This window comes from Mauremys reevesii, linkage group 1 (genome assembly GCF_016161935.1).
Source record: "Mauremys reevesii isolate NIE-2019 linkage group 1, ASM1616193v1, whole genome shotgun sequence".
Classification (NCBI taxonomy): domain Eukaryota; kingdom Metazoa; phylum Chordata; order Testudines; family Geoemydidae; genus Mauremys; species Mauremys reevesii.
The window spans coordinates 336,582,184-336,608,893 of record NC_052623.1 but is presented as its reverse complement, the minus strand read 5'-3'; the positions used below and the strand labels follow the sequence as shown (position 1 = coordinate 336,608,893).

The 26,710-nt window shown below is 42.4% G+C and overlaps 1 protein-coding gene across 4 annotated transcripts in view; it reads right to left on the bottom strand.

The window, feature by feature from the left end:
* RSBN1L (round spermatid basic protein 1 like) overlaps positions 1 to 26,710 on the bottom strand; it is a 99,588-nt gene that overhangs the window by 57,864 nt on the left and 15,014 nt on the right. For all 4 annotated transcript variants that reach the window (XM_039517827.1, XM_039517834.1, XM_039517843.1 and 1 more), the window contains exon 2: positions 22,125 to 22,241. In XM_039517827.1, coding sequence (XP_039373761.1) covers positions 22,125 to 22,241 — 117 coding nt within the window. The remainder of the gene's footprint in view (positions 1 to 22,124; positions 22,242 to 26,710) is intronic.

Below are 26,710 nucleotides of genomic sequence, written 5' to 3'. Positions count from 1 at the left end.
TCCATCTGCTTGAGAAGCAGTAGCTAAATAGTGCTGTCTGCACCAGGCGGTTAGGTCAGTATAGCTACAGCCAGAGTTAGGTAGACATAAACTGCCTTATGTTGACCTAACTCTAAAGTGTCAACCCTACAACTCTGCTCCTGCCAATGTAAGTGCCCCACTACACTGACCTAATAACTCCACCTCCACAAGAAGTATAGCACTTAGATTGATGTAGTTAGCATGACACGGTATCTGTGTAGACACTGCACTACTGACATCACCCCAGCTGGAAGCCCTGCACCCAACTCCCTACTGGGAGCTAGGCGCAGAGCCAGCAGCCCGAGCTGTCAGCCTGCCACACTGCCCTACTTAAGCCCATTTAAGCGCTCCTGGTGGGGGACGTGGACATGAACATCTGCAGTAATTACTGCCGTGGCTATGACTTAAGAGTGTAGCGTAGACAGGCCTATGTCTCGGAGGGGTGGATTTTTCACATCCAAAAAAAAAAGATATAGCTATGTAAGTTTTTGGTGCAGACCAGCTGTAGCTCAACAGCTCATCTTCACCAACAGAAGTTATCTTTTATTGGAGCATTACCTCGCCCACCTTGCCTCTTTAAATGCTGACTGTCAGCCAGGTTGCTAACCAAAAGATCTGAAAATTGCCATTGAGCATCCAGCCACCTATCTGCCTGAGGCTCATGCTGCTGCCAGAGTCCTCTCCTCTCTTGTCATGTAAATTATGGAGTGGTCCTGCCAGCACCACATATAGTTGAGCAGGACTTTTCATATAGAGCTAGTTTTTCCAAAGTGTCTTAAAATCTACATGTATACTGAAGCTGGCCTGAAAATTGGTAAACAGACCAGAGTAGAGTTAGTGGTACAAGTTTGGGATAATTTGCTAAAGGGACTCCCAAGCATAACTCTCTCCAGATAATCTCATTTTAAAATTTGCTGTTTCTTACAGCACTTTTCTTCTAACTTTTTTTTTGGGGGGGGGGGGTGAGGAGATGGACATGGTAGGGGCACATATGGGCAAAAATCTTATCCCCCAAAAACTTATTGTGGGACTACTCTGAGCTTATTTAGAGTCTGGCTCCACAATCCACCTTGAGAATTTAATAATTGAAGTTATTAGGTTCTCTTACAGGGTCTATAAAATGGTGCACATGACTGATTCAAGCTAAAATTAGCCGCATGCCAGAGACTCCCCTTAGATACAGTGGGAAAGGCTTGGAGCAACATTACTGTGCCATATATAATCTCTAAGTGCTCTAAAAATTCTCAAACTCCAAAAACTGGTATGCCACACCAAGGGTTGGATGTAGACATTGCAGTACAAATTTGGGGCCCTTGAGCCAAGAAGTTCCAAAGATGCAGTTCTCCAAAAGTGACACATTTTAAAAAATGCTGGCTTGGTACATAGCACTGTCCATATCAAGGTGAGAACTAGGTGGTTTGGGGTATGACAAGCATATAGTGCTGAGATTAGCAGGGAGGAGAGAACCACAAGTTGATGAATGAGTTAGGTCACACCTCTGCCAGGCTACTGAGGTGTGAAACTGCCACTGCAAAGCTCCTGTTATTTTTTCCGCCCTTTAGAAATACCATTTTCCCCTACTTCTGTGTGGGGAAGAGGAACTCTGAACTCTTTTCCCACTCATTTTCCCCCCAAAACAAGGAAATGGGCTCTGGGAGTCCCCATCACTCACCCTTAATGACAACGACCCCTCCGGTCAGGAGTTTCTTAAAACACAGGGCTGTCACACGATTAAACAAATTAATCGCAATTACACTGTTAAACAGAATACCATTCATTTTAAATATTTTTGGATGTTTACTACATTTTCAATTATTCATTTCAATTACAAAGAATACAAAGTGTACAGTGCTCACTTTATTTTTTATTACAAATTTGCACTGTAAAAAACAAAAAAAAGTATTTTTCAATTCACCTCATACAAGTACTCTAGTGCAATCTCTATCATGAAAGTTGAACTTACAAATGTAGAATTATATACAAAAAACTGCATTAAAATAAAACAATGCGAAACTTTAGAGCCTACAAGTCCACCCAGTCCTACTTCTTGGTCAGCCAATCACTCAGACAAACAAGATTGGTTACAATTTTCAGGAGATAATGCTGCCCATGTCTTCTTTACAATGTCACTTGAAAGTGAGAACAGGCGTTCGCATGGCACTGTTGTAGCTGGCATTGCAAGGTGCCAGATGCGCTAAAGAGTCATATGTCCCTTCATGCTCCGATCACCATTCCAGAGAAATGCTGATGATAGGTTCTGCTTGATAACCATTCAAAGAGGTACGGACTGACGCATGTTCATTTTCATCATCTGAGCCAGAAGCCACCAGCAGAAGGTTGATTTTCTTTTTTGGTGGTTCGGGATGCTCCACACCTTATCCCTCTCAGATTTTGGAAGGCACTTCAGATTCTTAAACCTTGGGTTGAGTGCTGTAGCTATTTTTAGAAATCTCACAACGGTACCTTCTTTGCATTTTGTCAAATCTGCTGTGAAAGTATTCTTAAAATGAATATGTGCTTGGTCATCATCCGAGACTGCTATAAGGTGAAATACATGCAGAATGCAGGCAAAACAAAGCAAGAGGCATACAATTCCCCTCACCCCAAGGAGTACAGTTATAAATTTAATTGACTTTTATTTTAAAACGAGAATCATCAGCATGGAAGCATGCCAAAGGGCATATGAATGTTTAGCATATCTGGCACATAGATACCTTGCAACGCCGGCTACAAAAGTGCCATGCAAACGCCTATTCTAACTTTCAGGTGACATTGTAAATAAGAAGCAGGCAGCAGTATCTCCTGTCAATGTAAACAAACTTGTTTGTCTTAGCAACTGACAGAATAAGAAGTAGGACTGAGTGGACTTGCAGGCTCCAAAGTTTTACACTATTTTGTTTTTGAGTGCAGTTCTGTAACAAAAAAAAAAAAACCTGCATTTGTAAGTTACACTTTCACAATAAAGAGATTGCCACTTCAGTACTTGTACGAGGTGAATTGAAAAATACTATGTCTTTTATCAATCATTTTTACAGTGCATATATTTGTAATCAAAATAATAAAGTGAGCACTGTGCACTTTGCATTGCATTGCAATTTCAATTGGTATTCTATTGTTATAAGTGCAATTAATTGCAATTAATTTTTTTTGGTTAATTGCATGAGTTAACGGTGATTAATTGACAGCCTTATTAAAAACAAGGGAAATTCACTAATAAAAAGCTTTGTTAAAGGGGTGTTAAGATTGCTTAGCAGTGCCTCAGATCCTTCCAGAATGTGGAAGCTGGAAGCCAAAGAAAGGCCCTAAGAATCAGGAACAGCATGCAACCAGACAAAATACAAGTTCGAAAACCAGCTATTGTCATGCTTCCTATACCACATGGACCCAAACTTCAGACAGAGGAAGTAAAAAACCCCAAAATACGGCACAGGGAAGTAGGTATGTGTCTTATACACCCACATGTGGATTGTAGCAACAGAAGAGAGAGGGGGTTTGGTTTTTGTATTTTCTTAGTTAAATAAAACAAATTACAGATAAGCAGGGAGCTTGAAGGCAGGTGTAATACCTGAAACCACTTAGCTCTTTAAATTGTCTAGATTTAATGTTGGTGTCCCTGCAGGTACCATTTTAAACATTGCTATACATTTCCAGACTGTCCTATGCTGAAAGCTACTTTGGCAACTATGAGTGAGATCAAGGCATTCATTACACTGGTCTACAATTTTTGAGAAGTCGTCTGCTTCAGAGATAAAATGTGCTATTTCTTATGTATTTTGATGTGCTGAATTCAAATATGACAATTAAAATAACTGATTGGCTACTGTTTCTAAGATATTTAAGTTTTTACATTTTATGTCTATGTATATTGTGTAGATAGTGGAGTTTTAATCATAAATTGTAAACCTAGGTCTTTTCATGTGTTTATGGTTGCTTTACATGATAATATTTCACCTGTCCTGTTTATGTAACACTTTAAAACTCAGCAAAAGGGTTATATAAATAAAATTTATTATGAAACAAAAGGCAAAAGACTATCATGTACATAGTTTAGTCCTATTCAGTGTCTACTCGGCGCTTCTTGGCTTGTCTCTTGTATTCATTAAATGGAGCATCTCTTGTCACTGTCCAGCAATAGTCTGCAAGCATTGATGGGCTCCATTTGCCCTGATTGCAACAATGGAGAAATGCTATGTCCTGGTGAAATCGCTCGCCGTGCTCGTCGCTCACTGCTCTGCAGTTCAGTGGAAAAAAAATCTAGATGAGAGTGCAAAAAATGTATCTTTAGTGACATGTTGCAACCAAGGCTCTTGTATGCCTTGAGGAGGTTTTCCACCAACAAGCTGTAGTTGTCTGCCTTGTTGTTTCCGAGAAAATTTATTGCCACTAACTGGAAGGCTTTCCATGCCGTCTTTTCCTTGCCACGCAGTGCATGGTCAAGTGCATCATCTCAAAGAAGTTCACGAATCTGAGGACCAACAAAGACACCTTCCTTTATCTTAGCTTCACTTAACCTTGGAAATTTTCCATGGAGGTACTTGAAAGCTGCTTGTGTTTTGTCAATGGCCTTGACAAAGTTCTTCATCAGACCCAGCTTGATGTGTAATGGTGGTAACAAAATCTTCCTTGATTCAACAAGTGGTGGATGCTGAACACTTTTCCTCCCAGGCTCCAATGACTGTCGGAGTGACCAATCTTTCTTGATGTAGTGGGAATCTCTTGCACGACTATCCCATTCGCAGAGAAAACAGCAGTACTTTGTGTATCCAGTCTGCAGACCAAGCAAGAGAGCAACAACCTTCAAATAGCCACAAAGCTGCCACTGATGTTGGTCATAGTTTATGCACCTCAAAAGTTGTTTCATGTTGTCATAGGTTTCCTTCATATGGACTGCATGACCAACTGGAATTGATGGCAAAACATTGCCATTATGCAGTAAAACAGCTTTAAGACTCATCTTCGATGAATCAATGAACAGTCTCCACTCATCTGGATCGTGAATGATGTTGAGGGCTGCCATCACACCATCGATGTTGTTGCAGGCTACAAGATCACCTTCCATGAAGAAGAATGGGACAAGATCCTTTTGACGGTCACGGAACATGGAAACCCTAACATCACCTGCCAGGAGATTCCACTGCTGTAGTCTGGAGCCCAACAGCTCTGCCTTACTCTTGGGTAGTTCCAAATCCCTAACAAGGTCATTCAGTTCACCTTGTGTTATGAGGTGTGGTTCAGAGGAGGAGGAGGATGGGAGAAAATGTGGGTCCTGTGACATTGATGGTTCATCTGACTCAAGTGAGAATGATTCTGGTGCATCAGGAACCAGCAGTCCTTCTCCGTGGGGTACTGGGCATATAGCTGATGGAATGTTTGGATAATGCACAGTCCACTTTTTCTTCTTTGACACACCTTTCCCAACTGGAGGCACCATGCAGAAGTAACAATTGCTGGTATGATCTGTTGGCTCTCTCCAAATCATTGGCACTGCAGAAGGCATAGATTTCCTTTTCCTGTTCAACCACTGGTGAAGATTTGTTGCACAAGTGTTGCAGCATATGTGTGGGGCCCACCTCTTGTCCTGATCTCCAATTTTGCAGCCAAAATAAAGGTGATAGGCTTTCTTAACCATAGTGGTTATACTGCGCTTTTGTGATGCAAAAGTCACTTCACCACAAACATAGCAGAAGTTATCTGCACTGTTCACACAAGTACGAGGCATCTCTGCTCACTTTGGCTAAACAGAAATGTGTCCCTTTGCAAAATCAAACACTGACAAATAAGAGAGCACAACACTGTATGATTTCTAGAGCTGATATAGGGCAATTTGTTCAGCAGAGTGATGTAAACTTCGTTAGAAGTGATGACTTCTAGGAATAACATGATGCAATTCCTATCATGTACGACGCAATACCAGCTTCAGATTGCATCATTCATTGTTTTGCCTAAAAAGCAAGTACTGTCCAAACCCAGTCATAGATTTATTCATAGATCCAGTCAAAGATGTATTTTAGTCATTTCTGGTTTAAACTGAGATCCCTTCCCTTTATAACTCACTTATCCTCCGCTATTCCCAAGTCAAGGGTCGTATATACTGACCCAATAGTATAACTTGAAAACTAGAGCCAATCAACAATTTTAAGCATCATTTTCGTTCTCAGTGGCCCAGAATTAGTAAAGTTTGACTACATTTATTTCAGAAGCATTTTGGCTGTAGAGCAGTGTTATCTGTCAGGGTAGGGAACCTTCCCTTCACTTTCAAGGTGACAAAGAAGGGAATGGAGGTTGGTTTATTTTTGGGGGGGGTACTATCAGTAGTATTGAGAATGGCAGTCAAATCCATTAACACAAGTATGGAATTACATCTGATTTTTTATTGTTTAAACATACCATGATGTACTAGTAGGTTCCTACACTTTATTTTTAAACAGATACTTGTTTCCCCTTACCCAAAAATGACACAGAAGAGTAAATGTTTCACTGTCTATCTTGGGTACTTTGTATAATGGCCCCCATTACTGTAGTATCTGAGCATATCACAATCTAATCTATTTGTTCAAGATAGTTTCTGAGATACTATCAGAGGCAGGAAAGATAAGAGAAAGGTTCTTTGATCAGTCTTCTATGGGAGATTATGCCCAGCTCTGGCTGTTCAGTGAAGCCCAAACAGCAGATGCTGTCAATATATTTTACTCTACCTCTCCTGCTAAGGAAGATGCAAGAGTGGCAAACACACTTGTGCAATCTTCCACTTCTGCTATACATGCGTTGTAGAGATAGTGGTGAGAAAGAAAGAAGTCATTTCTCCTACATGCAGTTTTTAAACCGTCACAAATGATTCTTAACCACATTTGGGTGTGCTTAATTGTATACATTGTATAGTGTACAATGCTAACAGGAGACCCCCCAATGAGCTTGCAGTTTAAGGCTATGTCTACACTACCGACTATGTGGACAAAATTTATGTCACTCAGGGGTGTGAATATTCCACTCCCTGAATGACACAAGTTACGCCAACATAGCATTAATGTGCACAGCGCTATGTCAGCAGGAGAGCTTCTCCCGCTGACATAGTTTATGCCACTCACATGGGTGGGTTTTTTATGCTGACAAGAGAGCTCTCCTGTTGTCATAGAGCGTCTTCACCACGTGCGCTATAAGCATAGACATGCCTTAAGTACGCGGACAGAGGGCCAAATCCAGACTGACATGATTTTGAACAGACCATGAAATCTTTTTTATTTACTTATTATCATTTCTGTTATTGCAGAGTGAAAAATGTCTCTGAAGTCTGGACCTTGACTATACCTTGACCGAGAAATTTGGACCGTGACAAAAAATAATTGGCTACCCCTGATCTAAGGTCTTGTCTACGCAAGAAACTTGCATACGTTTAAACTGATTTTGAAATAGATTTTAGTTAAACCAGTGCAAACCCAATGTATGAACATGCTTAAATCAGTTTAATCACACACAAGTTTAAATTGCCTAATTAAGCTAAATCAACATAAGTGTGTCCTCACTTATTTAACTAAATTTTAACAAGAGATTTTAATTAAACTGGTGAAACTTAAGTCTATATAAACCAGGCTTGGTAGGGCACTATTATATTAAAAGACACCTGAAAAGTCAAGGACACGTCTCATAATGCTTCCCCAGTCCTGTTGTCCCCCTGAAGTCCATGACCTTATCTTCACTAGGAAAAAGAATGGTGTATTTAACACATTGGCTAACGAATGTGAAAATATACATATTTCCCTCCTCAGTACAGAACTAGTTCATCAGGTTAGTTAATCCTTCACCAATCACTAGAAAGAACTGTCTGTTCAGTTTTGGAGGCAGCAATTATACATACATACACACACACACACACAACCCCTAAGATTACTAAAACTGAAATATATTAGCAATAATCCCTATTTCTTTCATTACTAATATAAGCATGACAGGAAGTGAAAGTGACTGTATACAAAGTTTTAATCTCATGCTGGAGTGATTACACCATTTATGCACAGTTCTGAGATAACTGCAGCTATATATTCTCCCCCAGGTCCTACAAGGGTCAAGGAAGCACCTGCTGGCAGCATGACCCTCAACAGGACCAGAGAGAGAGGTCCTCTCATCTTAACAAGACTCAAGAAAGTACTGGAACAGCCAAGGAGGGTAGGAATTAGTCTACTTTCTCTGACCTCCACACCTGGGGGCAGGAGAGGGACCAACAAAAGAGAAGCAAAGTGCTGGATGAAATTCCTCACCAGATCTTGAATGGAAAGCAGTGGAGATCCCCATATACCATCTCCCATCTACAGAAAATAGCAAGGAGAAGCAGAAGGCCTGGAGATCAGAGTCATCCCTTGACCTCTTCTTGGGGCAAGGAGGGTGGGAACACCTCCACACAGAGAATATGAGCTGAGCAAAGAGGAAATAGCACAGACAGGAAGGGAGACTGAAAACAACTCATATTCCCCTGCTGAAAGACCCTTAAAATATACCAACTAGAGTGCAGAAGTAGTTTTCTTATTTTTTAAAGGAATTAAAGTTTCTGGGCTTTACTGGGAGGCTTTTTTACTTTTACTGAGAGGCTGTATGATTAGAAAACTGGGTATTTTAAAGTCAGTCTTCTTTAATCTTTCAAATTAACAGCCTCCCTTTAAGAAAGAAAGATTTTTTTTTTTTAAAGCTCCCTGCATTCTTACACTGGTCTTATTCTTCACTAAAATTACCATTAAGAACTGCTTAACAAGGGTTGTTTTTTTTGTTTTGTTTTTTAAACCACACACTACATACACAGGACTGATGTTAGTTTTAATCAAGCATTGTGCTTCACTTTTACCCTGAGAGCAAATCTTGCACTGTTCTTAACAGCCCAAGTTCCTGTATGGAAGATCCTTGGAATCCCACTATAATCATATGGGTCACTCACTATCTTACTACATATAAGAAAGCAACATTAAAAAGAAAGTTATTTAGTTGCAAAATCAAATAATCTTAAATTTGGCATTTCTAAATTTTAACAGTGTTCAGGATTAATCCTGGCCCTCTTGTGTGCCCTTCCAATGCACTGAATGAGACAGGGATCCCGTGGTAAAAAGTAGCGTATGATCATGCAACTAAAGACTGCATCGTAATACATATTATGCACAATGGTGCCAAATCAATGTTGCACAGACAATCTTAAATCAGGCACCTCTTAACTTTTCAATTTAAGTGTTCTTTAAGTTGATTTTTACTTCCAAGAGAGCAAGTAAGAGTGCCTCTAGGGCAATGGGTCTCAAAACTTTATTTTACTGGTAACCCCTTTCACATAGGAAGCCTGAGTGCAACCCCCCTTATACATTAAAAACACTTTTTAATGTATTTAACACCATTATAAATGCTGGAAGCAAAGTGGGGTTTGGGGAGAAGGTTGACAGCTTGCGACCCCCCATGGAATAACCTAACCACCCCCTGAGGGGTCCCGACCCCCAGTTTGAGAACCCCTGCTCTAGGGCATAGTGCATAAACAGTTTGATGAAAAGATTACACAGCAATCTAAAGCCAATTACATTCCAATATCAATTCTGTTTTAATATTCTGAATCAAAGCAAGATGAACAGTTAAACTATATAAAAGGCTTAAATTCCAAGTTAAACTTAATTTTTATTTAAAAAATTCAAATTTCAAACATGAAGAATATAAGGTCCACTCAAGGACATGCCACTGGCACTCTCAGGGTATGGCTACACTTGCGAGTTGCAGCGCTGGTGGAGGCTTTCCAGCGCTGCAATTAGTAAGTGGCCACACCTGCAGGGCACTTCCAGTGCTGCAACTCCCTGGCTGCAGCGCTGGCCGTACACCTCACTCAGCATGGGGAATAAGGATTGCAGCACTGGTGCTGCAGCGCTGGTCATCAAGTGTGGCCACACACCAGCGCTGTTACTGGCCTCCAGGGTATAAGGGTGTATCCCAGAAGGCTTTTAACTAAATTACTCCCTTTGTTTTGTTATGCAGCCTCTCTTTGTTTTGTTGTGACCCTCCGGAGCTCCCTTGCTACCGGTAGAGCGGAGCTGCTTATCAGCTCCTGTTTGCTGTGATCAATCTGTGAACAATCAAATGAGATCCTCCTCCCTGCGTGATTCGCAGGGGTTGAGTGTTTGCTTTGCTTGAGAGAAACGGGGGGAGGGGGCAGAGGGGGGAAAAGAGAGTATGTTGGATGCAGGCTGTTTGCAGTTAATAGTAAGGGGGTGGGAAAATTCTGATTTTGCACAGTGTCAGTTCCAAAAATCCACTCTCTCTCTTTCCCCGCCCCCCCGGTCCCTGTCACACTGCCCCACACCCCCCTCTTTTGAAAAGCACGTTGCTGCCACTTGAATGCTGGGATAGCTGCCCATAATGCATCACTCCCAACAGTGCTGCAAATGCTGCAAATGTGGCCACACTGCAGCGCTGGTAGCTGTGAGTGTGGCCACACACCAGCGCTGGCCCTGCACAGCTGGATGACCAGCGCTGCAACTACCAGCGCTGCAGATTTGTAAGTGTAGCCATACCCTCAGTCACTGCTTGAACACACATCAAAAAGCTAAAGGTATGTGTTCACTGCAGAGTCAACTTGGATGACCAGCACCCAGGTCAGCTTAGCTCAGGTATGAGCAGACACACTGCAAACCATCCCAAGTTAGCGTCCTCACTCGTGCTGCATTCAATGATGTGTGTTGCTAGGATTCCTGAGTGCCTCTCTCATTCTTTACACTATAGAAAACTCAGCCACTCTATGCTTCCTTCCCAGTGAGTTGTGGGAAAACTTGTATGTCCTTCCTGGCACACGGCAAGGGGAGGGGGGGGAATTGTGGAAAGGTTTTGGAGGACTATCAGCACCCAAGTGATGTAGCCTGTGTCCTCACAACACAGGGGACAAGTTACCAATCAGACTGAAAGCAGCACTGAGCTCTATCCTATGCCACCAGCTAGCCTGGTCTGAAAGCACCCTAAAGTTAGGTGAACTTTGAGCGGGAGGACAGAACGGGGGTTAGGAAAAACACCGGACTTACTGAGTTAGGATATGTCTCTACTACACAGTTATCAGACCAAAGGACAGTGCCACTTGTGTTAAAGTTGCTTTTGTAAAAAGATGGGATTGGGGAGAAACAGGCCTAAAGCAACCCAAGAGGATTTGTGGGGTTTGGAAGGGCTGAAAGGAGGGAGGAGGAGAAAATTACTGTCAATCTTCTCCTTTCTAGAAGGATAGGCCTTCTGACTAAAAATAATTTTATGCTTTAATCATGTAAACCACTGTACAAATATTAAGTTTCTACAGGCTTCTCTACACAGGGATTTTTAAACTAGATCCAATCAAGTTAGTCCAATTTGAAAATGCTTGCATACACACGACAACCCATCACTCTACACTTACTCTTCATCGATCAGGAACTCTGGAGTCCTCTGGCAAAGTGGACTAGGGGTTTGCTTAGAACTGAATTAGTTCAGTCTTATGTGCATGAATTGCTGTGCACCACTTTTTGCATGCTTCCATTGGCTATCCCACAGTGCTTTGCAGGTCAACCACTACTGATCTGTCCATTTACTTGTCTCTCCTCCCTGTCCTGGTGTCGAGTTTCCAGGATGACCCTTCCCTCCCTTTAAAGGATTGTGTAGAGACAGATTTTGCCCATTTGCTCCTGGATCCCAGTATATCTTTATTTTGGTGATACAACTGCAATAGCAGTTCAGAAGCCCCACAACATGCTTTGCACAGCTGCTTGGACCTCTGCCAAGTCCCTGGATCTCACTGACATCCGGGAAGAAGCATCAATTAATGAAACTCAAGACTAAGGATCTTCGAGGACACTGCAAAGCACATGTCTGTGAGGGGTCAAGACTGGGACACCAATCAGTGCCAGATAAAGAGCAAGCAGCTCAGGAGAAAGTACATTAAATGAGGGATAAAAGGAGACATTCTCCCTTCAATACTAAGGATGACCAGCTAGACCCATCAGAGGATGAGCAGGATGATGCTGGAGAGGAGCTGCCTCCTGGCAACCAGGATCTTTTGAGACTTATGACCATCTGGAAAAAGAGTCCCAGTCCTGCACTGCAACAGTTCCTGTCCTATATTGGATGATCCTGAGTTCCAGCCAGAAACCCAGGCGGCAGACAGAGTCACATCCTCCGGAGGGAACTTCAGCATGTAAGTACCTATCTTTACAATTCATTATTATTATTGGCGGATGTGAGCTAAGAGCCTCTCCCTTCCCCCACCCCCTTTTACATGCTTCAAAATGGCACCCACCAGCATGGCATAGTCACAGTCTGCCCCCCACACCTCTTCCTCAACAGATTTAAATAATGAAAGCATCTGTGCAAAATTCAACAGTTTACTGAGACAGTGCTCACAGGAAAAGAAATCTGTTTAGTTTTCTTTGTTTACCTGAGGCACAAGTGCATGCTGCATGCCTGGTCGAGGCACAAACAATGTGCTCCCCACTGAAGTTCAATGCCCTGTAACACACTCTGTAGCTGACAGTCATTGTAGGACCCTATCTATTCTTCTCTTCACATTCTCAGTCTTAAATTTTGCTATATCTCCTCTGCACACATGGAGAAATAGCTCGATTTTGTTTTGCACATTAAGAATAGCCACATGCCCATGCTGCCCAGTATAGCTTGCAAGCTTCTTCCACTCCTACAGCGAGGGGGAGAAAGATGACGACTAGGAACAACGTATTTGCAGAATACATTACAGAGTCACAGAGGAAAGACAGGCTGGCTGAGAGGTGGAGGCTTTACATGAAGAATCAGAAGGACAGAGAAATGCACTTATTTCAGGAGATCATGGCACAAGCCAAGGATAGAATCACCATGCTCAAAGAGAGCATGGAAAACACAGATGCAGAAGCAACTCACAGACACTATCCTGAGCCAGAAAGCCCCCCTGCAAAACATGTTCCTGACAGGCCAACAGGCCCTGCATTCCCATAATTTGGGACCCAGCCATGTCCTTCAGCACTTGGACACTGCTTTCCATTGGGACCAGCAGCAACTCCTAGCAGCTGTGATCATTCACCACAGATCCAACTTCTGGGCACAAAGAACACTTGCACCTGGAAGTCCAGCTCTTTTAAGCCTTGCAACAACCCTGAGAATTTTGAGCAGAGGCACTCAGCCCCAGAATGCAAGCCAACAAGAGCCAGAGGCAAGGCTTACAGTCACTTATCTCCCTCACCAAACTGTGGTATTTGAAATGTCCTTACTGTTGCACTTTGAATTCTGTTTGCACTGTTGCAGTAATTAAACACTTTGTACAGTTGGTTAATATTGTATTTAGAAACATTTAACTAACCAAAAGATGATATTTTTCCATTGGTTTCATTAAAATGTTATAATTTTTATTGTTTCATAATAAAACCATTTACAATACAGGCCAAGTCATCGCTGCATTTAAAATAAAGAATCCTTGAAATGAAGCTGAAATAATTCACAACGTTTTACAAAGGCACATAAGGAACATTAAACTTCAAAACACGTGTAACCCCCAAGGAGATTACATAGATTCCTGGTCTATCTGCCGGCCGCTCAGGGAGGAGGAGCCAAGGCAAACTCAGTCTGCCCAGCAACCAATAGGGAGTGAGATGCCCCTCCCAGGGAGTTGAGGAGAGGGGAGAAGCCATTTTGAAGAGGCGGGAGCCAGTGAGGGCCAGGGCAGGACTGGTTGTGTGGGGAGCTGGTGAGTCCCAGGTCTGCAAGCAGGGTTCCCCCTGTGAACTGGCCTCTAAGGACCCGACCGCAGATCCCCCAGCTGGGTTTTCCTTCCCCACAGATGATTCCGAGTTGGTAGCATTTGCTGAGAAATTTCCCCAGCCAGGCTGGGTTCACCTCCAGCTCCCCTGGTGAGACTAGTCACCACATGGTCAGCTCTGCTAGTCCAGGGAAGCTGCCTGCGGAGTGTGTGACTGGAGGCTGGGCGAGGAGGCTACAGTTTGGATGTTAGGGTAGTTGTATAACCTACACCTTGAGCCCCTTTGTGATGAGGGAAGATCCTGGGACCAACGCAGCCTGATTCCTGCTTGAGGAGGATCCCTGACAGCAGCCAGCAGCCCCTCTGCAGTGACTGAGGAGTCCAGCATCATATTCAAACCTGAAGATCATTCATGGAGTTCGTGAGTGCACTATCTTTAGTTAGTAAGGGAATTTGTTTTGGGGACCCTCTACTCCGTGAACTGTGTCCTCACGCCAGGGAGTAAGGGTTTGAGGATTTTATAACCTACTGCTTATTACACCTGTGGAGGATTCACCACCTCCTCCCACTTGTGGGTCCTTTGGGCTGTACTGAACCCAGTCAGCCACACTGTTAAACCACTGCAGATAATTTTATAGGTCATCAAGGGCCCCAGCAAAGTACACGTACCAACAGGACACTAATTTTACACTTGTTACATCAAGTCATGGGTATTTTAAGTGTGGGCACCGGTGACCCTAAAAATAGTGTTTTGCCCTGTTATGTTGTATTTGTTGCCTGTTTAATATAATTGTTGTGTTGAATATATTTTTGTGTGTTGTGTTATTTCTTGGAAGTCTCCAACTATCTGGCAAGTAAGTGAGGATTCCTCTGTAGTTAGAATTTTCTGCCCAAGCTGCCCTAGTGACTCTGCCAGGAAGGAGCGAGGGGGGTGGAGGCACCGCCAAATAATTTCATAACAAAAAAGAAAAAAGATTCACTCTGCTGAGTGGGTGGCAGGATCCAAAAGAACCCAGACCTGTCCATCAGAACCTGTAAGCGGATTGCCATTAAAGGAGGTAATCAGGTGGAGAGGGGCGCTACACACGCACACAATGTTTCCCAGTGTTCATGTCTGCATCTCACCACCCACCCCATCCGCCCAGGCTAATATGTTCAGGCATGTGACTCAAAATACAAACAGTAGGCATCCCTGACAGCATTCCTATGGGTGTTTATATTCTCTGTGGAACCCCTGCTCTCTGCTCAGACCTCAGAGCAAGTCTCCACACCTCAGTCTCCCATCCATCAGTAAGGCTTTCCTCTGGCTCTCTCAAATACTGTCCAATAGCATCTTTTTCTGCTGCTTCCAACCTATTCCACAAACAGTACCATCTGCCTTTCTAATAGCCAAATGCACACTTGACTACCAACCAGCAACTACTCAGGTGATAATTAAAATGTTCCTTCCTTCTGTACAAGCAGCTTACATATGGCTTCATTAGCCAAGGCATCTGGGGATAAGCCAGATCTCCCAGAATAACCAGACCAACCTCCACACCATTAATGTCCACATTACTCCTGGGGGGCAAATAGTTCTGTCTCCATTAATTTAAATAGGACTGAGTTCTGAAAGATCCAAGCATCGTGGACCCTTTTAGACCACCCTGCACTTATGTCTTTAAACCTGCCCCGGTGGTCCACCAGTTCCTGCAGCGCCATGAAGAAATAATCCTCGCTGTTTATAAATGCTGCACCATGGCAGACAGGAGGGAAGGGATTGGAGAGAAATGATGGGGCAATTGATGGAACCATGTGCCCAATTCAGTTTAGGAACTTCATGCATGCAAAGCATCAATAATCTGAGCATTACTAAGCTTCCTGAACTGGTCAGACAGCACCTTAATGGCTTAGCAGACCTGTATGAGAATAGTCCCAAAACAGTTGATTTCTCCACACTGAATTGGTTGGCTACAGACTGGTAACATTCTGGAGTGGTCAACTGCCAGATGGCAATGCCAACGCCAACCTGTCTCTTCACAGATATGGAGCAGCGCACCTTGGTATGCTGTCCCTGAAGCTCCTGGGTCAGATCTACACTGGTCTCAAAAAAAGGTAACCCTCCCTGCTCTGAAGTTTTCTTGCCACTGCTGTTCATTCGAGCTCTGCAGAACCATCTTCTCCCACCAATCCACACTGGATTTCCTGGCCCAGAAATGACATAAAATGCTATGTAGATGATCCAGGAACTGGTCCTCTTATTCCAACATCTTGGCATCCTCCAGTTCTTCTACCTTGTCCTGCTGCCACCACATCTGCTGCTGCCATAGAATATTTTCCTGCTCCCACATCAGCTTGGTGGTGTGACACACAAAGTCCAATACAGAATTCATCTTGCTCCAAGTGCTGTAATACAACTGAAGCAGCCTGTGCATATTCACAGTTGTCACCATAGAGGTACAGAGCAAGTTGGGTCCAGGCTGATGACAAACACAAAAATGGCATGAGCCAGCCCAGAAAGGGGAAGTATGGGGCAGAGTCAGTGGAAACATGAGTTTTGTTTTTTTCTAAATTTGTACCCACCTGACTTTCCACATTCACAGCAAAAACAATCTTAGGATGCACAATGCTCAGCAGCAAAGGAACAGACCATAGGAAATCCTTAGCGAACACAGCATACACTATGTGCATATTATGTGTAACATCTTAGTTGAAACATTTTCTAATGAGATTATTCCAGTGTAGACATGTAAGCCCATACAAAGGAAATAGCTTGCAACCTCAGATATTAGAAGCATCTATCATAGTATAGAAGCATCTATACTGGTCAACATACTAGGAAACATCTCAATTTTAAAAAAATTTATTAAGATTAAGAGAAATGTATTAAGATTAAGAGAAATCTAATTTCCATCCAGACAAATAGCAGAAAGCAACAGACTACCCTCTAAAATAGATAATTTCCATCTCTGGCTGCTCCAATCCATATTTATATGATCACAGTTAAGAGTATATACACAAAACCCTCCCACATTGGGGGGCCCAGAAATATGAAGCAGAGAGATGTGAAAATTCACCTATGTATTAAAATAGCTCTCTATGGAGTTGTGTGGACCAAAGGACTCATTCAGAATTCCTAGAATAATCAATGAGCAAGATTGTCACATATTCTATATATAATATGGTCTGGGAGGGTCCTGAATCTTTCATAACTCAATCCTATTTAAATAAATGGAGAAAACTGTTTGCCCTCAGGAGTACTGTGGACACTACTAGTGTGGAGGTTGGTCCGGTTATTCTTGGAGACCTGGCTTCTCTCTTTTTTCCACCAAAAAGTTTAGTAGTGATTGGATGTCTAATACAGTGAACACCAGTGAAAATGAGATAGGATCTAAGGCTAAAACAGGGAAAGAAAAAAAGTTAAAAAATTACTTGGACAAGTAAGATGTCTTCAAGTCACCAGGGCCTGATGAAATACATCCCAGAATACTCAAGGAGCTGACTGAGGAGATAGCAATTATCTTCAAGAAGTCATGACAGATAGGACAGATTCCAGAAAACTGGAAAAGGGCAAATATAGAGCCAATCTATAAAAGGGGAAACAGGACAACTGGGGAAGTATAGACCAGTCAGTTAACATCAGTACCCAAAAAGATAATGGGGCAAAAAAAATGTGGCAATTGATTTGCAAGACACCTAGAAGATAATAAGGTGATAGGTAACAGTCAGCATGGATGTGTCAAGAACAAATCATGTCAAACCAACCTAACAGCTTTCTTTGACAGGTTAACAAGTCTTGTAGATAGGGGAAAAGCAGTAAATATGGTATATCTTTACTTTAGTAAGGCTTTTGATACTGTCTTGCATGACCTTCTCATAAACAAAGTAGGCAAATACAACCTAGATGGTGGCTGCATAACTGATTGGAAAACCGTTGGGGTCCCACAGGGATCGGTCCTAGATCCTGTTTTGTTCAATATCTTCATCAATGATTTAGATAATGGCAGAAAGACTACACTAATAAAGTTTGCGGACGATACCAAGCTGGGAGGGGTTGCAAGAGCTCTGGAGGATAGGATTAAAATTCAAAATGAAGAAGAGGACAAACTGGAGAAATGATCTGAAGTAAATAGGATGAAATTCAATAAGGACAAATGCAAAGTACTCCACTTAGAAAGGAACTCAGTTGCATACATGCAAAATGGAAAATGACTGCCTTGGAAGGAGTACTACAGAAAGGGATCTGAGGGTCATAGTGGATAACAAAGTAAATATGACTCAATAGTGTAACACTGTTGGGGAAAAAAAAAAGCAGCAATCATCATGCTGGGATATATTAGCAGGAGTGCTGTAAGCAAGCCAGGAGGAGTAACTCTCCACTCTACTCCGTGCTGATTAGGCCTCAGCTGGAGTACTGTATCTAGTTCTGGCACCACATTTCAGGAAAGATGTGAACAAACTGGAGAAAGTACAGAGGACAGCAACAAAATTATTAAAGGTCTACAAAACGTGACCTATGGGGGGGGGGGGGAAGACTGTCATGTTCTCTCACCTCCTTCAAGTACTTAAAAGGTTCTTACAAGGAGGGAGAAAAATTGTTCTCCTTAACCTCTGAGGCTGAGACAAGAAGCAGTGGGCTTAAATTGGACAAATGGAGGTTTAGGTTGGACATTAGGAAAAATTTCAGGGTCAGGGCAGTTAAACACTGGAATAAACTGCCTAAGGAGGTTGTGGAATCTCCATCACTGGAAGTTTTTAAGAGCACATTAGACAGTCATCTGTCAGGGATGGTCTGGATAATACTTAGTCCTGCCTTGAGTGCCGAGGACTGGACTAGAAGACCTCTCTATGATATTTTCTATGATATTTCCATCCATAAGTATGCAAAATTGCAGCTACAAAGAAAGCTTGAGTTCACATTTCAATGAGGTGAACAGGAACAAGGTAGGGAAAGATTACAATTCTGTTTCTATTATTTGGCTGGAAATATATCATCACAAGAATGAGTTATCAGGGAAGCAGCATATTAACACAGGAACATTAAAAATATAATTTGCATTTAATCTGTGTATACATACATACATATATGTGTTCAGTGAGAAAAGGCTCTTCTCTCTGTACTACAACTTTTAACATGGCTTGTCTACCTTCAGTTAAAACTATTTGCAACCATAGCAACTAACAGTTTTTGCCACTGCCTGAACCATAAAATGGCAAATGGATTCCTTCCAGCAGGAAGTTCAATACTCTTTGCAGTGCTGACAGAACCATTGCTACGCCCACTTGTCCAGTCCTCCCTCCTTTCTCCCAATTCTCTGTATAGCAGGATCTCTCAGCTTGTACTGCTCCCCATGCTGCACACAGAGCTGCACTAGCATGTCCATACCTATTAAGGTTGGAGATTCAGAATTCCTGCAGTTTTATGCAAATAACCCAATGTCCTAATCTGCATGCTTGGTGAATATGCATATCCTTAGATACATAAATGGCAGCATATTTCCTTAACACCAGATCTTAAGACTGACAAAGCTGCAGCATAGAGGAACAAACTTTAGGAACTGCAACACTCCTGGGTGGTTTTGGCATCTTACCAGAGTTAACATCTAAGTAACTCTGGTGGGTCTACCTGGCTGCTTTTTGTCCTCGAACCTATGGAAGTTTGGGTTGGGTTGCTAGCCTGATGCTGCTTGCTCTGGATCAGGAGGCAGACCTGTCTACCTACAGTAATCAGCTGTGAGATACTCTGCTTGGGCATCTGGCTCCTACCTGGGTGTATAGTTCTGGCTACACCTTGCAGGGGAGGCTCTAGATGCCTCTGCACACTGCTCCCTGATGGGGAGAGGGAAGGGGAGAATAGAAAGGAAGTAGCTTTTGGCTGCTATTCAGTTACTTCACAATCCTACGTGACCACCGCAGGAGGCAGGGCGGGGGCAGGGCGCGGGGGGGGGGCATCCTGGGAGGGCGCCATTTGCCCGGTGAGCTCTCGCCGGCATGCCCCGGCAGCGGTCACCGGAGCCCGGGGGAGGCGGGGGCGCGCTCATGCGCGCCGCGGCGGTCCCGTCTTCCCGGCTCGCTTGAGCTCCGCTCCGCCCGCGCGCGCGCGCCGGCTCCCCGTTCGCTCCGGTGGACCTGCCGGGCATGCCCCAGGCAGAGCTCAGGAGCAAAGCCCGCTCTCCCCCCCCCCAGGAGGCAGCGAGAGAGGGGACCCGCCGCGACTGGGGGAAGGCGGCGCGCGCGCGCGCTGCTGCGGGGGGCCTACTTTGTAGAGCCGCCCCTGGTGACCACATAACCAGGGTCTGGAAAATATTCTTTTAAGCCCTATAAAAACCTACCCACCAGATGCTCATTTTTAAGCTTACATCACTCAAATATTTACAGGACTATAACAAGTGAAAGTTTAATACTGGAAGTTAAACTTTAATTTTAATCCATTAGCGAAGAAGTTTATTCTATAAAAAGAAAATGATAACGCTATAGTTTCTAGTAGGCCTACTAGAGAATAATAAGTGTCTAGAAATTCTAGATGGATGGGAATATGTACAATCATTGGTAAACAACAAGAGGGGTAAAGCAAGCGTGCAGAATCCCGTTGCTGGATAGGCTGAAAAACTAATAGGCTATGTGTTGCAAAAACCAAAAATTTCTTAGGAGTGTACCAATACCTACAGTCAGATACAAAAGCGTAGCAGACCTAATCAGTTAGATTGGGAATTATCAGTGATTTTGTCTTAACTTATAGAATTGCAAGCTTTTATTATGGGAAGCACGTATAGCTTTTTGCCTGAGGAATAAATATGCTTAAAACACACAGCACATACTGTGTAATTCACTCTTTATTTCATGAACTTTTGGTGTTTGGAATTCCCTCCCACCCCGGCTGAAGAAAGTCACAACCAATATGGGAAAATCTGACCAAATTTTCCAAGAATGCGCCAACGCAAAACATGATTAAACAGCCTAATAGGTTTAGACATGAAAACAGGATTTAAAAATAGCTGCTACATGGCTACAAAAACTGAACCACACCATGTTTAACCACGTGGCTTCATAAAAAGAGCAGAACTTCATTAAGATCTGCAACCCTGCTAGAAAAGCATGATTAGAATTTCTTAATTATACTTTTAAAAAAAAAATCCCCACTTCCCTAGTGCCAAATCTAATCCTCAAAGGAGAACTATTTGTATACAATTACTGGAGTTTTGTCAGTTCCCTGAGTTACTAAGGAGCAAAATCGGTTTTGCTGGCTGGCAGAGCATTCTTTTCGCACCATTAGAACCTCATGACACTCTCCAAAAACAGAAACATCACAACGAAACTCACAGCTAGGCTTTAATAAGCTAATTTCCATATAACCACAAATTTCATCTTAAAAAAATAATGATTCAATAATGGAGAAAGATATCAGAGGACTTTATTTATCAGGGCTTTCATGCTGTTCATTTACAAGACTCAAGCACGGCAAGCTTCCCACTGACATTGCCCTCCGAGCATGCTTCATTCTGATATGGAAGAAATTAGGAACTTTTAGGAGTAACAGAGAAGTTCAGTCTCTATGGCCCATGCAGATCTCTGCTTCTGTTGAATCTGCTAATTAGTGCAAATCTGCTAATTAGTGAATTTTTCATCTTGGTGCTGGAACTGAGACCCACCAAAACTCATCTTGTATAGGGATCATAAAACAGCCATTAAATCGGAGCAACTTTTAATCCCTACTGAGGTAGGCTGGATTCATCTGATAATTTACCTGTGAAAGGCTTTGTAGCTCACTAGCAATGCCCTGAGGTATCCAGTCCCCCTGCTCTAAAAGGAACCGCTCCTATCAACCACAATACAATACACTAAAAATGCAACAAATATTTACACAGCATCTAAGCTTATGTCTAAATATGATGGCTTTACACTTTAAAATCATTTCAAAAAAGTTACAATTAATTTCATGGTCATCAAAACAATTTAGAACGAACCCCCATACACACCCTGGGTCATAAGCAGGCTTTGAACCCAGTCTTCAGATCACCATTAGAAATCTCTTCTACTTCATCAAAAATAACTGGAGGAAAACAGCCTTTTACCTCTATATGGAGCCCACACAGGGAGACAAATGTAATCCAACAGCAAGTGAGAGTCAATTATTTGTGAGACTGCATGAGATGTTGCAAAGTATGATGTATGGGGCATTTAAACTATGATATCCAGGAGAAAATACTTTTTTCCTATTTAATAGCACATATGACCAAAGCAGATTTTCAGTTTTCAATATGCAACATTTACACTGCCTCATTACAACCATCTGGAAAATGGGCTTTTCATTAAAATATGAGAAGTGCCACTAAAATTCAGTATTCACTGGAAATATACAATTATTTTAGACATTAAACACATTACTGATGAACACTGCTATTTTGTTTGAACCTACCTTTCTGCAATAATGTGACCTCACCATTCTCTTTCTTGATCTCATTCATTATTTTATGTTTCTTCTTTTCTTTCTGCTTCTCTCTGTCCTTCTCTTTAATTTTGTCTTTGATTTCATCTGAAAGGGAAACATTTTAAGACTGAGCAGGAACAGAAGAGTTTCACATGAAATTGTCACATGCATGTTCCAAACTACACAAAGCGTCTAATCAGTCTGGGGAGAGAGTGGGAAAGGAAGAGATATTTAAATCACAGGACTTGGACAATAAAACATTTACAAGTATCTCATATCTGTTGTACAATATTGAAAGTTTGTCTAGCTATGCTAAACGTCTGTTTTCTGGGTCTGTTGAACCAACTGTACACAACCTTTTATACACTGGTAATGTATCAGTGGTTAAAATAGTTTATGCATATTCATCACAAGTCAGTACTTATGGCATGTTTATATTTCATTGCAAGTAGATTTGATTTCTTGAAGTTCACAGGTTCATTAAATATTTTGTCTATTTCTTATCCTCCAAAGAAATCCAAAAGAAAAATTGGAATTTGCATTTTCCTACAGGCATGTCCACAACAGCAACTCTGCACCAAAACATCCTCTTAATATCCTAAACCTGAATACTCCATGTTGCAAATAAAACTTTCAAAGGATAAATGTAAAAACAACTGGAATCTTTCAAGTGTCACTACTGCTGACCTGTTTGAAACAAACACTCCAGCCAAATCTGGAGATGCAAGATCTTTTACATGGAATGCCCTGGCTGCAGTGTAGCATAAACAGCAATTAGATGTTAGTTTCAGATGGAAATGGAAGAAAAATATCAGGCCAGCTAGGCCTCTCCTTTTGCAATATTGTATTGGCACAACAAGAATTCTTTTTTAAAATTTAAGTGTCCCAGCATTAGGGCTTACACCACTTTTCCACAACCTAACAGTGCTTACCTGGAAGACTCTCTCAATATTCAGTTTTAATTTTCCCTCTTTTAAATTCAGTCTGGGTTTTATCACTATTTGCCATGGCTCTGACTTCTGAAGACTGAGCCATTAATTAAGTTTTTGCACTTCATTACACGGAACAGTAAGTACTGGATCCATAGCTGTATGCTCCTTAGGACTGGCCCTTTCAGCAGAGGCCAACTCTTGAGGCTAAGCACTTATGATCAGTAAAATGCAATCTTTATTCCTGGAGGAATTCTGCACCCCTGTGCATGTGCAGAATTCTCCCCCTGCCCCTCCCCACCTACAGCAGAAAATACATTCTGCCCAAGTGCTGCAGTTCCACCTTTTACCAGCCAGAGTCCGCGGTAGTACCAGAACCACCAGCAGCATGAACGCAGCTGGCGGTTCTGGTGCCATAGTGGACTCTGGTTGGAAAAGCTGGAACTGCTGCACCTCTTGGGCAGAATGTATTTTCTGTGGGGGGAAAAAATTCTGTGCTTGTGCACAGAATTCCCTCAGGAGGAGAAGTTCATTACAGCACCCTGGTCGCAGAGCCAGGTTAGGACAGAAAGAGTGAGGCACACAGAGCTGGTGGGGGGTCACAGACTGGGGTGACAGCGTTGAGCCAGGGGTTGAATGGGAGTGGGGAGGCAAGGCCACATGGGGATGGCGGGGAAGAAGCTGCAGAGACCCCTGAGGATGGGGGTTTGGGGACAGGGCAGATGTGCCTGATTGAATGGGAGAGGCTTGGGGTCAGCCAGGTTCTGTATGGGGGAGGCTCCCCAAAACCTTAATACCACCCATCCCCCCAAGAAACCTGTTCCATACTTCTCAAACCCACATCCAACAACCCTCCAAGTTCACTCCAAGCTCCTTCTCTCTACCTCGGCTCCTCTGCTATCCCTGACTCCCCCTAAGCCTTTGCATGGTTTCTGATGAGTGCAGGAAATTCATTTAAATTACAATACAGAACTGTATTACACAAAGTTCTGTATTAATATGCTTAGTAAGGAATCTATTTGTCAAAAAAAAATTACCAGTATCTTTTTTTGGTCTGTATTGTTACAGACATACTTGCTGACAGGTATTTTGAAATAAAATTACCAAAATAATTGAAACTGGCATGATTATATTATGTTATTCTGACAAATAAAATATGCAGAATTTTAAAATATTGTGCACAGAGTTTTTTGGTGCAGAATTTCCCCAGGAGTAAATCTTTGTGGATTCACAGTGACTGACACCATACCAGGCTTTTTAACCCCCCTAAGCAAGGTCAGAGCTGAAGCTGCTGTCACCACACTTAAGGAACCATGCATTTCAAAGCCAGAAGGTTTAGCCACTAATGCTTCCTCAACAGCATAGCAAGGAGCAGAGGGGTAGCCGTGTTCTCTGTCTGTAAAAAAGCACAAAAGAATCCCATGCATCTATAGACTAAACAGACGTTTGCAGCATGGAGCTGGTGGTGAAATACCCACTTCTTCGGATGCATCGTATTCACCCACGATGTTGCTTTTATAGCAAGGAGGCAATTCTAGAAGTCCTTTCTGGTCCTGAGGGTGAGGGTAATGCACACAGAGCAAGGAAAAAAGTTACTTTCCATTAATACTCCTGAGGATGTTCTGTGCCAAAAAATTAAAAGTTCTGCATCAAAATATTTTAAAATTCCACAAATTTTGTTTGTGAAATAAATGTGGAGATTCCAGCCTTGTGGAGCACAGGCCACTGGCTGCACAGAGGTGGGAGATCACTGTGCAGCTCTGCCTGGGACACTGAGTCAGCAGTGAGGCTGAATCAAACCCTGACGCAGTGGAAGGACTGGGCTTGCCCCAGAAACACCCCAAGGCCCTGCCTCTCTGTGCCAGGTGCATCAGGTGTGGGCAGGCAGGCTCTGCAAGACAGGACCCAAGAGTGGAGGGGATTAGCGTGGAGGGGGTCCTGGTGTGAGTTGAGAGGGTTCTGTGTGGGGAAAACTGGGTGTGAGCGGCTCAATGGGGGGGATCCAGATGCAGGGGATGGAGGGATCTGGATGCACAGGGGCTTGTTGGGGAGATGATTCTTGGTGCAATGGTAATGGGACTCTGAGGGGGAGCGAGGTGAAGGTGGTTGGGGTTCAGTAAGAAATGCATCAGATCCTGAGCCTAAAAAAGAAAAAACCTAATGCCTAATTAAAGAAGTCAGCAGCACTGGAAGTGATCTAGTCCAATAAATCCAATTTCAAGGACCTGGCAAGGTTCTTGATCCACTTGCTATCACAGTTGTAAGGAAATGAGGTAGTCTGTGTGCAGTGTCCCTTTTACAGATGCACCAGTCAAATGTTCAGAACCACAAAAGGTAGGGGCAGGGGACATGAAAGCGCCAGTCCAAGCCCTCTGGCACATCAAGAATGGGTATGTGAAGAGGCCCCTTAAAGAAGTACCACATTTTAAGGTGGACTCACGTGGAACCTAGTTTTGGAGGTATTTTAGGCTGCATTCCATATTCAACATATTGAATTCACATGAAATTCAAAGGAATTTTGAGGAAGATGCCAAAATTGAGATATGGCCCACAGTTCACAATATTGTTATTTAAAACTTTTAGAGAAACAAATTCAAGCACTATAGTACTTATGTAGAACAGCTATTTATTAATCAAAACATCCATAACTCCTTTACCAAGATAAGAGCCAATACACAGCAAATGACGTTTAAAAAAATAAAAGTAGTGCCATTAAATCTAAAATTATATTTAGTGGGTTCCCTCCTTTTGCTTTTTTTTTTAAACCCTTTTGAAAAACAGAGCACTAGAGAACTGATGAGATTATGTGGTTCCACTCAGAAAAAGAAAAATAATAAAGGTTCTGGCTTATTCTTCCAAATTATAAATAAAATATAAGATAATCATAAGAATCTTCTAGGATATATTTCAACCACATGTTGATAGGGTAATCTAAAAATATATTGGCATAAGTGGATCGAATTCTGGCTGAAAAATCCAAGGCCAACAGCAGGAAACCCAAGACAGATGTTAGCCAACTTTATTCTGATTCACCTGGAAACCGGTGGAGAGACTGTTCTAGAAATCTTGAAGTAGCCACAAATGGGCATTCTACCCTGAAGCTCAGAGGCTTGACCTTTACGTTACATAGAAACTGCGTTCCACAAACACACATGATTCATACTTCATAAATGTATATGAAGTGAGGGTGCATGGGGCTGACAGCAGTCTGTATATAGATTGTTGTCTGCATCTATAAAACCAATGTTAGGAGCCTTTTGGTGCAGATACATAACTTGACCTCTAATTTCAAAATAAACTCCTTTCAATCATCATTTATTAAGCACCACAGATGTACACTATATACACAGCATAGTTTAGCAGCAGAGAGATGACAGTCTGAAAGGATTTAAAACGTAAAAATAGGACACAAATAAAAACCTATACCCAATCTTCTTTTAAGCAGTTTCTTGAAAGTGGAGACTTAGGGGGGTTGAAATGTTAGTGAAGTAATATTAAGCAAGATATTTACAAAAAAGTAAGTTTTTGTTTGTTTTTTATTTTAAAAGACATGCACCATACATTAAGGCTCAAAGTACATATATCATGTCTAACACACAACATAGTTATACCTTGCAAAGGACAAACACCATTGTCCACAAAACA